The sequence below is a fragment of the Emiliania huxleyi genome (assembly GCF_000372725.1).
Source record: "Emiliania huxleyi CCMP1516 chromosome Unknown EMIHUscaffold_169, whole genome shotgun sequence".
Taxonomy (NCBI): Eukaryota; Haptophyta; order Isochrysidales; family Noelaerhabdaceae; genus Emiliania; species Emiliania huxleyi.
Window position 1 is genome coordinate 174,413 of NW_005200892.1, and position 16,417 is coordinate 190,829.

The following is a 16,417-nucleotide window of genomic DNA, read 5'->3' on the forward strand; positions in this document are numbered from 1 at the left end:
GAGACACTATAATCACCGGGATGGGACCTCTAGAAGGGAAGGTCCCGCAGATAAAGCAGGCAGGGTTTGAACTAGAGCAGGGTGATTGGGGTTAGCAGCACGAATGAGAGCCGAGAGTATATACGGGTGTAGATAATAATAAGTGTGAGAGTGAGCGAATGGTGAGGGGAAGTGTGTGTGTGTCCCACCCACACACACACTTGAGCACTTGAGCACTGGATAGGGTCGATTCCGCATGGTACGGGACCCCTCGATCGTCTCGCCCTCCCTCACTGGTGTGTTCATTGGGGGGGGTCATAACAAACACGGTACAGGATCGAGGTGCACGCTGGTACGCTGCCAGAGCAGTGCCGCCCCCCCTCTCTCCGACGGCGATGGCGGTGTGACCGATCGAGCTACAAGAGGAGCTTGTTCAGCAGGATGACGAGGTTTGCCAAGAAAAAACCCCTGACGGGAAAAGGGGGCTAACTGGGCGGCCAAATTGACACCTCGCGGGACTACTTATGTTTTCGTAAACGTAGTCGTGGCCCCCCGCTACGTCGCACGCGACCGGGTAGGGGAGCTAAAATCTCTCTCTCTCTCTCTAAGATCTCCCCTCGATCGAGCTACGGAATACTTTTGTTGGATAGGGGTGGGATTCTCCTTCGCCCTTCGGGCTCGGGCTGTGGCGTTTACCTCCACACAAGGAAGCGCCATTCACCGCACAACTGTGAACGGGGACTCGAAGATCTTCTGCGTGAACGCCCCCCGGAGTGCGAGTCGAAGGCAAAGCCAGCACTTTCCTCGTCCGCTCGCGCTTGCCGCGCCGCATTGCGCCCGACTATGCAGCCGCGAGCTGCACACCTAGACCCCCGCGACGCCTATTGCTCACGGAACCCGCCGCCCCCTCACCACCCCTACCATGCGATGCGCCCTCGCTCGCGGCGCGAGCGGCTGCACCCCCCTCGGCCTCGCACCGCCTGCCTACTCCCGCTCGCAGGTACAGCCGCTGCCATCGAGGAGGCCGCGAGACGCGTCCGCTGCTGCCCATTCCACACCCTTGTCCCGCGCGAACCCGTCCGACCGCCCTCCCTCTCTTACGCGGGTACTCGCACCGCCTGCTCGCATCTCTGCTACATCTAGAGAGTGCCAAGACTCTGTGTCCGCAGCCGCGAGGGCCACTCGAGCGCTGGCCTGCACCTCCCATCGGGGACACCACCTTCAACCGCTTCTTGACTCTCTGCAGGAATTCATTCGATCAACATGCTCAAACTCGAGTTCGTGCCGGCCGCCGGTGAGAAGCTCGTGCTCAAGCTCTCTCCTCCGCCGCCGCTTGCTGACAAGCAGGTGTGCATTAATTTGCAGTGGCTGAGGGAGGGGGTATGCACACGCGCACCGCTGCAACGCACGCAACGCTGCGCCTTCCCTGCAAGACGACCCTCTCGCGTTCTGTGGCTGACAGGCGTCTCTGGCGGACAACACGGCCGTCGTCGACTCTGACGGAGGTAACGCCGTCGGCATCCCCTCCGAGCCCGTCTCGCTCAAGGATGGCATCGGCACCGGCACCGGCGGCACCTGCACCGCCAACACCGGCACTGGCAACGTCCCGTCCGAGGGCGAGCCCGCCGGCTCGCTCGCCGGCGTCCACTTTGCGGGCGTTTCGCTCGACGCCGTGCCCGAGGCGTCCCGCTTCACCGTCGACGATCCGGCCGGCGCCAAGGCCGTCGGCATCCCGCCCGAGAGCGAGCCCAGCCCGCTCAAGGACGGCATTGACGCGGGCGGCGGCAACGTCGCGGGCGAGTCTTCGCCGATGAAGTCCTTCGCGAAGGTCGGAATCGTGCCGGCTGACGACGGCCGCGTCACGCTCGTCATCTCCGCGTCGGTGTCGCCTTCGCTCCCCGGAGCCAAGGTGCGCGTGCGCACACCAGGATTATGATCCTCTCCCGTCTCCGAAAGCCTGCGCGTACTCTCCCTCGCCCACAGGCGTGCGGCATCAAGAACGTCAACATCTCCGTGGCAAAGTCTGGCCCGGAGGGCGTCCTCAAGAAGGACCCGGCCGCGGAAAAGGCGCCCGACGCGGGCGTGGTCGACTCGGACAAGGCCAAGGCCATGTTCGCCACCCACGCCGTTTTCTGGTCCAAGTTTACGCGCCCGACCGGCCCACCGACGGCCCCCACCGGCGCCGTCGAGGGCGCCCTCAAGAAGGACATCCCTGCGGCAACGTCTGGCGCGGAGGCCTGCGTTGACGAGACCGGCGCCATCAAGAACCCGGCGCTCAAGCCGGCCACCGAGGTCGCCACGGCCCTCAAGCCGGCGGAGGCCGGCGGCGCGCCGCTGCCGTCGATCAAGGAATTTCCGGAGGAGAAGAAGCCCGCCGCCACGGCGGCGAGCGCCTGGTGCGCGCCGGCGTCTGCGACCCACTCTGTGACCCCATCCCGCGTTCGACGCGTAGGGCGACGCCGACTGGAAGGAGTTTCCAGAGGAGACGGCCGCCCCTGCGGTGAGCACCCCCCAGCAGAAGCACACGCGGGTATTGCGGGGACACGCGAGTCCTACAGGCGGGCACTTACATTGATCCTGTGACGCCCTCGCACGCTGCGGTTGTACGCGCAGAGCCTCAACTATTGACGCACCCACCGCTTGCGCGTGCGCAGGGCATCCCCGACAGGACCACGCCGTCGAACCCGCGCCGCAAGAAGGGGCGCAAGGGCGCGTCCGCCCCGATCGTCCGCACCAAGAGCATCGCCCCGGTCGGCGGCAACAACCGGTTCGGGGCCCTGCTCAAAATGGACGGCAACGAGGGCATCCTCGGCGGCACCGGCAAGGTGCCCCGCGGCTCCACGCCGTCGACCACAGACTCGGTGCTCGCCGCCTGCATACATGCGGCCTCCTCCCCCGCTCGCCGCTCAACCGCCAGTCTCCCGCCCTCCTGTTCAGGGCGCGACGGCCAACGTCGAGACGACCACGATTACCACGCCGGAGGGCTCCGTCTCTGCCTCCGGCTGGTTCTCTTGGCCCAAGTTCTGCCCCTCCTACTTGCTCCGCCTCTTTGGCATCCTCGCGCTGCTCTGCCTCGGAACCGCGTTTGCGCTCTCCTCGTACCCTGCCACCTCCGCGCTTCTCTCCTCGCAGTGGCACGAGTCCCCGACTTCCTTTCCCGCAGTCACAACGCCGATCGCGCCGGCATCGCTTAACGGCTTCTGCGAGGTTGGCGGCATCGACACCAGCTCGTTTGTGGCCATCGTATCGTCGGACAGCGCGCCCGCCAACCACCCGGTGCGTGCTCGCTCGCGCGTGCTAGTATCCGCGCCGCGCAAGCTCGTGACTAACAGCCCGCGCGCCGTTCAGGGCGGACACGAGGACGGGCGCTCGTTGGAAGCACTGATGGACGAGATCGGCGAGGCGGTGGGCGAGCCGTTGCACCTAATTGGCGAGCCGCTGGCGTCCGTCAAGGAAATTTACGAGAAGCAGCCGGTGAGCGCCCCTCTGGCTCTTTGTGTGTGCGAGCTTTGTAACCCGCTGACGGAACGATTGCCTGTGTGTTTGCGAGTAGGCCGAGGCCGACTTGGAGACCGTCCCGGCCTCGCGCAACAGCATGGAGCGCAAGGGCGAGCCTGAGTTCGACCTCGTCGGTCCCGTCTACAGCAACAGGACGGGGATCATCGCTCGGGGACGCGACACCGTCTTGCTCGTGAACGGCACGTCGCCCAAGTTGCGGCCCGCCGACGCTGGGAAGCCTGGGATGCTGGAGGTGCGGAAGCTGGTCGAGACTGGCCTCGGCGCGCCCGTCGCTAGCATGCACGCCGGCGGCGAGTGGCGGGCGATTGACGGATTGACGGACGTTTCTCGAGTGCCAACCAAGGATCTCTTCCTCCAGCTTGGCCGGGCCGTCGACCCTCTTCTCGCGGAGCCGGCGTGGCCTGAAGAGGTCCGCGCCGCTCAGATCTCCGACTCGAACGCGGTCGAGTCAGATATCTTCTCGGTCTCAAGTGCGTGCGCCGACTGGCAGCCACGCTGCGCCGCCCCTGCGTGGCACGAGGAGCCTCACCACGCGACAAGCCGCCCGCGGACCGACAAGCCGCCCGCCCCGCCAGCCGACGAACTCTCCATCGACCCCGCCTCCCCGTTCCACATTCCCTTCATCAGCGGACACTCCTCTTCCGCGCCTGGCCGCGCACAGCTGCGCGGTCAGCTTTGGGCCGCCTTGTTCTTGCTGCTCGGAGCGTGCGGCGGCGTGCTGCTCTCGGTGCGGAGGAGCAAATCGGGGCGCCTCGTGCGGTGCCGGACGGGGCACGGCGCGTGGCTGCTTCTACTCGCGATGCTTCCGCTGGCATCGCCAGTGTCACCGTCGCAGAATGCATATCTTGTTTCTGGCGACGTTCCGACGTGGCCGTTCGCTGAGGGAGACCATTGGCAGCGGAGAGACAACATCAGCACCCACAAGCAACTCAACGCCGGTCGGCGCAGGCCACACTGCCCGATCAGCATGGATCTTCTGCTCAGCACATTCATTACAAACAAGCGGAGTAGGGGAAATCGGTACAGCAGGCTGCAGGTATTTCGCCATGCGATGCGCTCATATTTTGATCTCCCCATCAATGGTTTCTACTTATTCATCCAACTCGACGAGGAGTTCAGCAGTCAAAGGCAAAACCTAGAGAACGAGCTGACTTCTTCCCTCGGCAGCCGCCTTCAGCACTTGGAATTTACACGCATATTGACACAAGCCAAATGGAAATGGCTTATGAGCTCAATCGGATCCGACAAGCACTCAGGGCGGCTTGTCTTCTTCCTTCAGAATGATGACCATGTCTTTATCGACGTCGACACTTCCCTGCTATGTCAAGGGCTTATGCTGCTACACTCAGAGCCGTCAAAGTTCAAGACCTTGTACATGTCACATTGGCCAGAGGCACTGCGTCTAACAGGCAAAGTGTCACCACCTCAGCGCATTGGGGGCTTTGTTCGTACCAACCTGACTATGGTAGACGCTGTTCAGGTGTTCAACCTGGGCTTTCTTCATCACATCTTCGTCGAGCTTGAATGGCCTCAAGGGCTGCAGGTCCGTCGAATCGATCGACTCATCATGCAACGGGCGGTGTGGGGAACATTTGCGCAATCACTTCTTCGTACGGCAGACACAGAGAACTCGTTGCAAGCCTTCTTTGTGCCGTTGCGTGAGTTGTGCCGCAAATTTGATGGTTACATGCACGTCGGAATTCCTTTTGCGAAGGTGCCCCAACTTGAGATCAACCATACGCAGCCCGTGCGGTCAGCAGATAGTCTGAAGCAGGTAATGCTCGCAGCCGAGAAGCTGCAGAACGACCCGTGGTCCCGCGGGAATAATTTTTCCGTTCCCGCTGAATGGGTGTCTGTAATGCTTGACCTATATGGTGTGCCGCGGACGACTTCAATGGACCTCTGAGTGGGAGGTTCGGCCCGGGGCCCGCCCTCCTGCGGCCAGGCTGGGTGCACCCGGTACCTGTGGGCTGGGGACAGCCAAGTAAATCGGCGTCGGACCGCGATAGGCCCGATCGCCGATGGTGGGACCATTGTTGGAGCCCGGGATATCAGGATGTGAGCAGTCTCCGGGCGTGTTTTGCGCGGTCACGTAGCTATGTCTCCACGTGGCCTGCGGCTTCTGTGAGTCAAACCACGCTTGTCAGGGATGGGTATGGCATGTGTTGCGAGGCTGGTGAGCTTTCTGGCCGTCAGATTCGGCTCTACCGTCCGGTGTGAAAGGATTGTTGGATCGGCTGGTTTATCAAGTAAATGTGAGATATGAGTTATGTCACACTTGAGCCTCTATCTATGATAGAGACCGGTACTGCTACTCGGGTTTGGATGGTAGCGGGGGGCCCCGCCGGAGGCTGGTTAGGTGGTTAGTGGTTTGTGCTTTGTGGTTACTGATTTCGGCATTAGTTCGGGATCGCGAGAAAATCTTTCGGTGTCGGCCCGACGGTCTGTTCTTGTACTGTCTGCGACAAGCAACTGCCACTAAGCTAACCGCGCTCTTATGCGCGCAGCTCACTCGCTACCATCGACACACCATCTCTAACTACAAAGGCTAACGAGCCCGTCACGCCCCTACTCAGCGACTACGAGGCCACCTCTGCCCCAACTAACCACGCCGCACGGAGCGCCTCCGCCGCCTTGGCCGCAGCAGCCTCCGAAGCTCCCGCCTCCTCCGCCGCCTCCGCCGCCTTGGCCGCCGCTGCCTCCGAAGCTCCCGCCTCCTCCGCCGCCTCCGCCGCCTTGGCAGCCGCTGCCTCCGAAGCTCCCGCCTCCTCCGCCGTCGCTTCTGGCCGGCGCCTATTTTGCCAGGGGCTCTTTTGCCGGCGATTCTTTTGCCGGCGGGCAAACTCTCCTCCGTTGAGCGTCCCGAGTCCTTCTCCGCGGGCGGTGGAGAAGGATCGTGCCAGTGGTGCAGATGGCCTGCTCGGCCGGGATGGCAGTGGCCTGATGTTGCGCACAGCGGGAGTGTCTCCATTGGCCGGTTCGTTGGCGCTTTGTGCGGCGGCTTGTCTCTCCTGGCTCGTGTGCTCGCTGTTCATGTGGGGCCGGCCAAGGCCTTTCCATCGCCGCCCTCCAAAACGTAGCCGTCTTGCTTCGAGGCGCAGCGGGCCGTTTGCCAACACTTGCGCCTGCCGTCGCTGCCCACCGGCACCCTGCACGCCAGCATCTCTGGGGAGTTTCGGCTCTGCCTGCAGATCACTTTGGCGTGGGCGGCTCGAAGAATGGCCAGCGACAACGCAACTAAGAGGCAGCAGCGGGATGACGCCATTGAAAGAACGCCGCCGCCGCCGAAGTATGGGACAGGAGTGTCCCAGGACAGTGAATGGTGTCCCAGAACACCTGTTTTCTGAACTTTGCCAAATCGAGCCGCACAGTGAAGACTTTGGGCGATGGACTTATGGAGGGACCCCCTGGCGGCTCTATTAATCTGGCTCTAATGCGCTGTGAACGTGAAGGTCTAGAAAGCGCATATACCCCCCCCCCCCCGGCAACCCCTCTAGAAAAGAGGTTCCGCACATTGGAAGGATACGTTAGATACGAACTGGGACTAAAAAGACGTGTGGCGACAGACGGGGCACGTTCGAGTGGGGTGCCTAGTTCCAGATGAACCGCGCCGCCTTCGCTGCATCATGCATTCAGACCGCACGAAAACGCCTCTGTCGACCAAAAAAAGGCTAGGGTGCGCAAAAGCAAGACTGGATGCGCCCAGGCGGATCTGGCTAGCCAGGCTGGGCCCCTCGCAAACGACCCGCGAGACACCGCTCGCGATTATAAATAAATCGGCTATCAGCAGCGACTGGCAGACCGCACGAAAACGTCTCTGCCGACCAAAATAAGGCTAGGGTGCGCAAAAGCAAGATTGGATACGCCCAGGCGGATCTGGCTAGCCAGGCTGGGCCCCTCGCAAACGACCCGCGAGACACCGCTCGCGATTATAAATAAATCGGCTATCAGCAGCGACTGGCAGACCGCACGAAAACGCCTCTGTCGACCAAAATAAGGCTAGGGTGCGCAAAAGCAAGACTGGATGCGCCCAGGCGGATCTAGCTAGCCAGGATGGGCCCCTCGCAAACGACCCGCGAGACACCGCTCGCGATTATAAATAAATCGGCTATCAGCAGCGACTGGCAGACCGCACGAAAACGCCTCTGTCGACCAAAATAAGGCTAGGGTGCGCAAAAGCAAGACTGGAGGCGCCCAGGCGGATCTGGCTAGCCAGGATGAGCCCCTCGCAAACGACCCGCGAGACACCGCTCGCGATTATAAATAAATCGGCTATCAGCAGCGACTGGCAGACCGCACGAAAACGTCTCTGCCGACCAAAATAAGGCTAGGGTGCGCAAAAGCAAGACTGCATGCGCCCAGGCGGATCTGGCTAGCCAGGATGGGCCCCTCGCAAACGACCCGCGAGACACCGCTCGCGATTATAAATAAATCGGCTATCAGCAGCGACTGGCAGACCGCACGAAAACGTCTCTGCCGACCAAAATAAGGCTAGGGTGCGCAAAAGCAAGACTGCATGCGCCCAGGCGGATCTGGCTAGCCAGGCTGGGCCCCTCGCAAACGACCCTCGAGACACCGCTCGCGATTATAAATAAATCGGCTATCAGCAGCGACTGGCAGACCGCACGAAAACGCCTATGTCGACCAAAATAAGGCTAGGGTGCGCAAAAGCAAGACTGCATGCGCCCAGGCGGATCTGGCTAGCCAGGATGAGCCCCTCGCAAATGACCCGCGAGACACCGCTCGCGATTATAAATAAATCGGCTATCAGCAGCGACTGGCAGACCGCACGAAAACGCCTCTGTCGACCAAAATAAGGCTAGGGTGCGCAAAAGCAAGACTGGATGCGCCCAGGCGGATCTGGCTAGCCAGGCTGGGCCCCTCGCAAACGACCCGCGAGACACCGCTCGCGATTATAAATAAATCGGCTATCAGCAGCGACTGGCAGACCGCACGAAAACGCCTCTGTCGACCAAAATAAGGCTAGGGTGCGCAAAAGCAAGACTGGATGCGCCCAGGCGGATCTGGCTAGCCAGGCTGGGCCCCTCGCAAACGACCCGCGAGACACCGCTCGCGATTATAAATAAATCGGCTATCAGCAGCGGCTGGCAGACCGCACAAAAACACGTTTATCAACCAAAACAAGGCTGGTTACCGCGAAAGCAAGACTGGAGGCGCCCAGGCGGATCTGGCTAGCCAGGCTGGGCCCCTTGCAAACGACCCTCGAGACACCGCTCGCGATTATAAATAAATCGGCTATCAGCAGCGACTGGCAGACCGCACGAAAACGCCTCTGTCGACCAAAATAGGTGGCTGGCGGGTGGCGGAAAAAGAAAGAAAGAAAGAAAACAGACAACCCAAGGGAGGGATGGGAGAACGGCACGCCGCCACCAGCCCCACCACACAGGGATTTTAAGGAGAGGGGTGTGGTGCGCTAGCCGTCGCCCGCCCTTGGGCGTCCGCCTCTTCCTATCTCACTTCGCAGTCTCTCGCCTATTCTCGCTGGGTGGCGGAGAGGCGGCGTTGTTGTGCGAGGCCGGATGATCGGTGTCGGGTTACGGGCTAGAGAGCCTTAGCCCCGGGGTGCATAGGAGGACAGCAAGGACGGTGGAGAGAAGGTTCCGTCGCGAGTCGGCGGCAAACACCCGTCCACAAGAGAGATGGCGCTGTCGGCGGCGCTCCTGTCGGCAGCGCTCTCGCTGGCGCCTGGGCCGGAGGGCCGGCCCAAGGCGCCTCGCCCGCTGCCGCAGAACTCGCTGCTGCCCGCCAAGCCGCTGCCGCTCCTCCCCTCGCTGCCCCCTCGGAATGGCGCCTGCGACGGGGACTTTGAGACCTTTCTCCGTGAGGAGCAGACCCGGGCGGCGACCTTCCTGGAGAGCGAGCAGACGCGGGTGGCGAGGATCTTCGAGTGGGAGCACGACCGCGCCCTGCGGTTCGAGCGGCTCGGCGAGCACGCAAACTACTGGGTGCGTCCCGTCGCTCACACAGCCCGCGCGCGGCCCACTCTGTGCCCTGCGGCCGCAACCCTCGCGGCGCGGCGGCGAGCGAGGCCCCTCCGGCGGTCCATGACTGCACCCCCCTTCCCCCTCCCCCTCCCCCTTTCCGCAGGAGGACCCGCGGATCCACAACTTTGGCAACACGGGCTGGCGGGGCTGGCTGCACGCGCTCGCCGTCCCCTTCTCGACCTTTTTGATCGACAAGCTGGCCTACGGAGGCGTCGACGCGCGCAAGCAGATCCACGAGAGCGAGCTCTCCGCCGCCGGACAGACCGTGGTCGACCTCTGCTCCGGCGTCGGATTCTCGTGCGCGCGCGCCGGCAAGGTGACCGCCGTGGACACGTCGCCGAACATGCTCGCGGTCTCGCGGCTGCGGCGGCCGGACGTGCACGAGCGGGTGGTGGCCAACGCCGAGGCGTTCGGCGAGGCGGGCAGCTTCGACGTGGCCACGCTCATGTTCGCGACGCACGAGATGCCCGGCTACGCGCGCCGCCGCTGCATCCGCAATGCTCTGCGGCTTGCGAGGGACAAGGTGCTCGTGGCCGACATCTGGCCCGGCTTCCGCCCAAACGACATGATGCTCTCCGGCGAGCCTTACGTCCTCGACTACCTCGCTAACATGGAGAGCGACGTCGAGGCGAGCTTCGACCCAATGCAGTGGACGCTGACGAGGGAGGACGTCGTCGAGCAGCACGTCCGGATGTGGAAGTTCGAGCGGCTGAGTTGGGGCGTGTAGGAGCCGCAGCCGTAGTAGCCGCAGCTGCGGGAGGGTGGAGGAGCTGCTGCCGGGCGTGCGCCGCGCCGCGCCGTAGCGCGCGCGGGGGGGCGGGGGAGGGAGGGGGGGGGGGTCTGTGCGTGACGGCGCGCGCCTGTATTGTGTATCATTGTGTGAGTCGCGCGCCGCGGAGGCCCTTGTGCAGTGGGAGAGGTGCCCACAGCTCTCGCACTGGGCGAGAGCGTGGGTAGGTGGGTTGTCATGTTGTTCGCATGCCGGGTCGGGAGCGGAGAAGGGAGGTCTCAGAGAGAGGAGAGTTTTCAGTTTGGAGAGAGTGTGCAGTGTGTCTCGCCGAAGGCGCTCTCTCGCGAGCGTCGTATATTTTTCTGTGTCTGTCGGAGCACTTGGAGTACTTGGAGTGCAGTCATTAGCCTCACATCCAGCTTCCAGCGAGGCGCCGCGCCCGCGCGCCGCGGCGCCGGGGAGCTATAAGAACAAAGAAGCGCACCCAGCGGGCCGGAACCCGGATCATCGGGATCGCGGGTTACGGGCTAGACTGAGAGCCCTAGCCTCGCTGAGGGGTGCGCGGTTCGCAGGGAAAGGGCCGTAAATTCCGCAAATTCTTTTTGCTCGCACGGCCTCGGTCTCAAAGGGTCGCACGGCCGCCCCGCCCTCCGGCTCTGCGTCGCGTCGCCCCCCCCCCGCGCCCCGGGAGTCGCAACTCCCGCCCCCCGCCACCTCTCGCCCCTCCTCCAGCCCTCTCCCTCGGCCTCGCCTCTCGCCCCGCCCGGGACTCTCCCCACGCCGCCTCTCCGCCACCCGCCAGCCATCCCCGCCCCCGCCACCTCGGCCCTAGCGCACCCGCACCCGCACGCGTCCCTGATGACGATCGGCCGTCGATCCCGAGGGCGGCGAGACGCTTAGCTCCATAGTTAGCTCTGTGCACTCGACCGCCCTCGCCGCAGGCAAAAGAGCTCAACAGTGGGAAGAAACATTGCTCAACATCGAATCCAACACAAAACCAACTCTCTCGAATCCAGGGCGGCCCGCCTAGACCGGACGCGGAACCATCCACATCATCACTGGCTCGCGGCAGTAAGGGCACTCTCGCATCAGCTCAGAGCATGGCCCGCAAGCGCACAAGTGCCCGCACGGAACCGCAGCATGCGACTTGACTCTCGCGAAACACACGATGCACGTGGTCTCGCCCCCCATCGTGGACTCGGGGGCAGCCGGCCGCCCCGTGTCGAGGCCGGCGTCGGCTAGTGAGACGGCAGCAAACGGCTCGGTGACTGGCAGATGCTGCTCCGCCGCCTCTCCCGCCTCTGGCCCGATCAAGCGCTCGATGGCGCCGACCCGCTCCTCGAGGCTGCCCTCGGTCGCCGCGCCGAGGCTCGCCTCCAGCCGCTCGACACGCCGCGGCAAGGCCCCGCCGCCGCCGGTCGACTCGCTGCTCACCGCCTCCTCGCACCGCGACACCCGACGCACCAGCGCCTCCTCTGCATCCACCTCTGACCGGAGCAGCGCCTCTGCCAGCTCCGCATCCTCGCGCAACGCCGCCTGCTCTGCGGCACCCGCTAGCTCTGCCGCCTCGCGCTCCGCCCGCCTCGCCGACTCCTGCTCAGCAGCCAGCTGCGCCGCCCTCTCCTCCTGTGCGCGAAGCTCTGCCGCAGCCTTCGCCCTCCGCTCCTCCTCGAGCGTGCAGGCAGACGGCGCCCTCTTCGCCTCCTTGTTCTTCGCCTTGGCCTCCTTCTTGGCCGCCGTTGCCGCCGCCGCCTTTGCGCGCCGCCTCGCCTTCTCCTCCTCCGCCCTCCTGTCCGCAGCCTCCTTGTCGCGCCGCGCCGCCTCTGCCTGAGCGGCTTTGCGCGCCGCCGCGGCCGCCCGCTGCTCCTCTCGCAGCGCCTCCTCCGCCGCAAGCCTCTCCGCCTCCCTCGCCCGCAGCGTCTCCTCTGCTGCCGCGCGCTCAGCGGCCAGCTTCGCCTCCGCCTCCGCCGCAATGGCTCGCCTCTGCTTCTCCAGCGCCGCCGCATCCGCTGCCCGGCGCGCCTCGTCCGCCACTCGCTCTGCTTCTCGCTGTCTTGCCGCCTGCTCGCGCTCTCGCGCCGCCGCCGCCGCCTCCCTCTCGCGCTGCTCGCGCCGCCCCTTGGCCTCGAGCGCCTTCTCTGCCGCCTTCTCGGCCGCCTCCGCCTCCCTCAGCGCCGCTGCGTGCTCTGTGAGAGCGCGCACGCACCCGGCGTGGTCCTTTGAAAAAAACTCCTCCAAGGTGTCGGCAGTCGCAGGCTTGGCCGCCTCCTCCTTGGCGAACTGCAGCGCGGACTTGCCGTCTGCAGAGCGAGCCTTTGTATCTGCGCCAACCCGAAGTAGGCGGAGCACGATGGCGAGGCAGCCGCTGTAGGCGGCGCCCATCAGCGCGGTGCCGCCTCTGTCGCTCTTCAGGTTGATCTCCGCTCCACGCCGTATCAGCAAGTCGACCACCCGCTCGCGGCCTTTGTGGGCGGCAAACATCAGCGCGGAGTCGCCTTCGCTGCTCTGCAGGTTGATATCAGCGCCGCGCCGCATCAGTAGCTCGATCAGCCGCTCGTGGCCTTCGTCGGCGGCGTACATCAGCGCGGTGCGGCCGTTCCTGTTCTGCAGGTTGGTCTCAGCGCCGTGCCGCAGCAGCAGCTCGACCACCCGCTCGTGGCCCTGCAAGGCGGCGCCCATCAGCGCGGTGTAGCCGGTGCTGTTCTGCAGGTTGATCTCAGCGCCGTGCCGCAGCAGCAGCTCGACCACCCGCTCGTGGCCGTGGTCGGCGGCGCCCATCAGCGCAGTGCCGCAGTCGCTCCTCTGCAGGTTGATCTCTGCGCCGTGCTGCAGCAGCAGCTCGACCACCCGCTCGCGGCCTTTGTTGGCGGCGACCATCAGTGCGGTGCCGCCGCCGCTTTCCTGCAAGTTGATCTCCGCCCCGTGCCGTATCAGCAGCTCGGCCAGAATCTCGTTGCGTTGGAAAGCGGCGCTCATCAGCGCGGTGAAGCCGTCGCTCCTCTGCAGGTTGACCTCCGCGCCGTGCTGCAGCAGCAGCTCGACCACCCGCTCGTGGCCTTGGTTGGCGGCGCCCATCAGCGCGGTGACGCCGTCGCTGTTCTGCAGGTTGACCTTCGCCCCGTGCCGCATCAGCAGCTCGACCACCCGCTCGTGGCCGTTGGTGGCCATCATCAGCGCGGTGAAGCCTTTGCTGTCCTGCAGGTTGATCTCCGCGCCGTGCTGCAGCAGCAGCTCGACCATCCGCTCGTGGCCGTACTGAGCGGCGCCCATCAGCAGCGTGACGCCGCTCGCCTGGCCTCTCTTGTACGTCGCATCGGCCCGCCCGCCGCCGTCAAGCCACGCCAGCACCGCCTCCTCCTCGCCTCGCTCAGCCGCTAGCACGGCCGCGTCGGAGCAGCTCAGGGATCCTGCGCCGCTGCTAAGCTCGCGTGCCCCAGGGGGGCTGCTGCCCAGCACCCGAGCACTCACCATCGCCTGGGTTCCGGATCTTTGGGGGTCTAGCAGACCTTGCGCGCACGCGCGCCAAATTTGTTTTTCTGTCTGCAACAACAGCCCGAGGGGTGAAATGTCTTTGTTGTCTCTGTAACGAAGGGCCCGCCGCTCCGCCCACGCCGGCGATGACCCTTTCGGCAGAGCGACATCGCGAGCACCGGGCCGAGAAGGACGCAGAAGCGGTTGGATGGAGAGGCAGCCGGCTCCCCCTACTACGTGGTTAAAACCACGCGCCCCTCAGGAGCTAAGGTAGAGTGGAGCGTCCCAGACGCCTCGGTGCCTCCCACCGGCGTGAAGACCCTCCGGATCTACCGAGCTCGTCCTCCGGACACACACACACACACAGGTAGGTAGGTAGGTAGAAAGGTGAAGAACAGCCAGGCTCGGACTGGACACCAACGCGGTATGGGTGGACGCTAGACAGATGATGACGACACGCACGAGCGACACACAGACACAAACAAGCTCACAAGACACACAAACACACACACACGGCGTTGTGCGTTTACTGTGAACAGCGGCCAACAGCAGCAAGCGGGCGCCGACGACCTCCTTCTCGCGGTGATTTAGTCATTTCATGTCGTCCGTATCCCCACCCGCCGTGCCTCAGCGCAGCCTCAGCAGACGCGTCGGCAGGCTCTTCTGCTGCGGCTGCTGCAGCGGCGACCCTCTCGCGATGCAGCGGCTCGATGCTCATCTTGAGGAGTCGGCCGCCGCGCCGCAGCGCGGCAGATCCCGCCGGTCTAGGAAGAAGCTGCCGCTTTCAAAACTGGAGGGCGCGCAGCTGGACGAGGGCGACCCGGCGCCACAGCTCTGGGACGGGTCTGTCCTCTCCGAGGCAGAGGACAATGGCGAGGGCGACAACGGCGTGCCGGCGAGCGGCGCCGGCTCGTGGGACTTTGGCGTCCCGGACTTTCGTTGGCCGGCTCGGCCGAGCAGCCCCGTGCGGGACGAGAAGTCGGGCGTGAAGAGCTACGTGGACGAGTCCTCCGCCAAGGAGCTCTTCAACGTCACCCTCCGCAAGTTTGTGATCCCGGTGGTTCGCGGCGGGCTCGAGCGGCTCCTCCGCTCCTCCCTCGACTCGGAGGCGGGCCTGCAGGTTGGGATCCTCGACAACGCGTACACACTCCGCATCGGCGCAGACGCGTCCAAGAGCGAGGAGTCGGTCGGCGAGGACCTGATCCGGACCTTCGAGGTCGACGTCAAGGGCGCGAACGTTGTGCACTGGAGGCACGATGACGCCGAGACGGAGCCTTCCAGGAACCTTCCAGGAGCCTTCCAGGAGCCTTCTCCTGCTATACTTCTTAGGCACGACGACGCCGAGACGGAGCCCGCCGAGATGTGCACGGTGATGCCGCTCTCGCTGCACCATGTAGCGGACGAGGTTGTCACGCTCGACGTCGACTTTAACCTCGAGCTTACCTTCGGCGACGTGATTCACTCGCGCGTCTTCCAGCTGTGAACAGCGTCTCTTCACACCCACTGAGCTGTGAACAGGCGACGTGATCCACTCGCGCGTCTTTCAGCTGTGAACAGCGTCTCTTCACACCCACTGAGCTGTGAACAGGCGACGTGATCCACTCGCGCGTCTTCCAGCTCAAGAGCCAGAGGCGGGGGCCATATCTCCCCATATCTCCCCATATCTCCCCACATCTCCCCACATCTCGAGAGCCAGAGGCCTCTCTCCTCCCCTTCTCGGAACCTTCTAGGCGATTCCTCCCCGACCTTGGCGCGTCGTTCGGCATCAAGTTCCTGCGCCTCGCCGATTGCCGCACGCGGCTGTGGTGGTCCTTCTCCGAGTCCAAGCTGATGGTGGCCTTCCGCGCGCCACCGGACGTGAAGTGGGACATCGCCGCCCGCGTCTTTGGCCTCGAGTTGCCGAACTGGCTGGAGGACGACGTGCTCTGCCTTGGGCTGCGGCGCGTGCTCTCCTCCTCCCACCCACACACACACACACACACACACACACACACACACACACACACGCACACACACACACACACACACACACACACACACACACACACACCGCTCACCCACGCGCACCGGGCCTTGCACTTTGAATGCCGTGGGGCTCCTGTCGTTAGACGTGGAGATGCGAGGGTCGCCCCCCCTTGCCCCACCACCTCGTGTGTGTGGAGAAGTTTACCTTACCGTACCTTACCTCTCCTCCTTCAACCTCAAGGGCGAGCGGTGTGAACAGCGCCTCTTCACACCCACGCGCCACGGAGCTGTGAACAGGCGCGTGCTCTCCTCCTTCAACCTCAAGAACCCCATCGTCGTCCCCCTCGACGTGCAGGAGCAGATTAATAATAATAATAATAATAATAATAATAATAATAATAATAATAAGAAGAAGAAGAAGAACCCCATCGTCGTCCCCCTCGACGTGCAGGCGGACTGATAGCTCCCCATATCTCCCCATATCTCCCCATATCTCCCCCTCGACGTTCATGCGGACTGATTAGCAGGGGGGATGAAGGGAATTCACTATCAAACTATTAGCCTAATAACGTACCTAATTATCAACACATACCTAATAACGCTGCTATTAAGCTAGTAATTAGCATTTTTCCACGAAACTGATTGTGTAAATAAGCTAATTATTAAGCTAATAGGTGAAAAAATGCTAATTATTAGGTATGTGCTAAGGGACGGGACGGGAACTGAACCCTACACCTCGCCCCACACC

General features: G+C 63.7%; 4 protein-coding genes across 4 annotated transcripts in view; 3 read left to right on the forward strand and 1 right to left on the reverse strand.

The window, feature by feature from the left end:
• Nucleotides 1-1,242: 1,242 nt before the first annotated feature.
• EMIHUDRAFT_231080 (hypothetical protein) lies at nt 1,243-5,404 on the forward strand (the record flags this gene model as incomplete). The annotated part of the gene is made up of 7 exons (XM_005784693.1): nt 1,243-1,326; nt 1,442-1,888; nt 1,963-2,403; nt 2,432-2,479; nt 2,634-2,840; nt 2,917-3,453; nt 3,533-5,404. 7 exons carry the CDS (start codon nt 1,243-1,245, stop codon nt 5,402-5,404), a joined length of 3,636 nt encoding a protein of 1,211 aa, XP_005784750.1.
• Nucleotides 5,405-9,123: 3,719 nt separating this feature from the next.
• Nucleotides 9,124-10,615, forward strand: EMIHUDRAFT_442015 (hypothetical protein). The gene is made up of 2 exons (XM_005784694.1): nt 9,124-9,464; nt 9,607-10,615. Exons 1-2 carry the CDS (start codon nt 9,159-9,161, stop codon nt 10,228-10,230), a joined length of 930 nt encoding a protein of 309 aa, XP_005784751.1. The 5' UTR covers nt 9,124-9,158; the 3' UTR covers nt 10,231-10,615.
• Nucleotides 10,616-11,259: 644 nt separating this feature from the next.
• On the reverse strand, nt 11,260-13,874 carry EMIHUDRAFT_231082 (hypothetical protein; the record flags this gene model as incomplete). The annotated part of the gene is made up of 2 exons (XM_005784695.1): nt 11,260-11,937; nt 13,740-13,874. 2 exons carry the CDS (start codon nt 13,872-13,874, stop codon nt 11,260-11,262), a joined length of 813 nt encoding a protein of 270 aa, XP_005784752.1.
• A 416-nt stretch (nt 13,875-14,290) lies between these two features.
• EMIHUDRAFT_442017 (hypothetical protein) overlaps nt 14,291-16,417 on the forward strand; it is a 6,892-nt gene continuing 4,765 nt past the window's right edge. Inside the window, exon 1 of the mRNA XM_005784696.1 lies at nt 14,291-14,793. Within this exon, the coding sequence (XP_005784753.1) occupies nt 14,303-14,793 (491 nt within the window). The 5' untranslated portion in view covers nt 14,291-14,302. The remainder of the gene's footprint in view (nt 14,794-16,417) is intronic.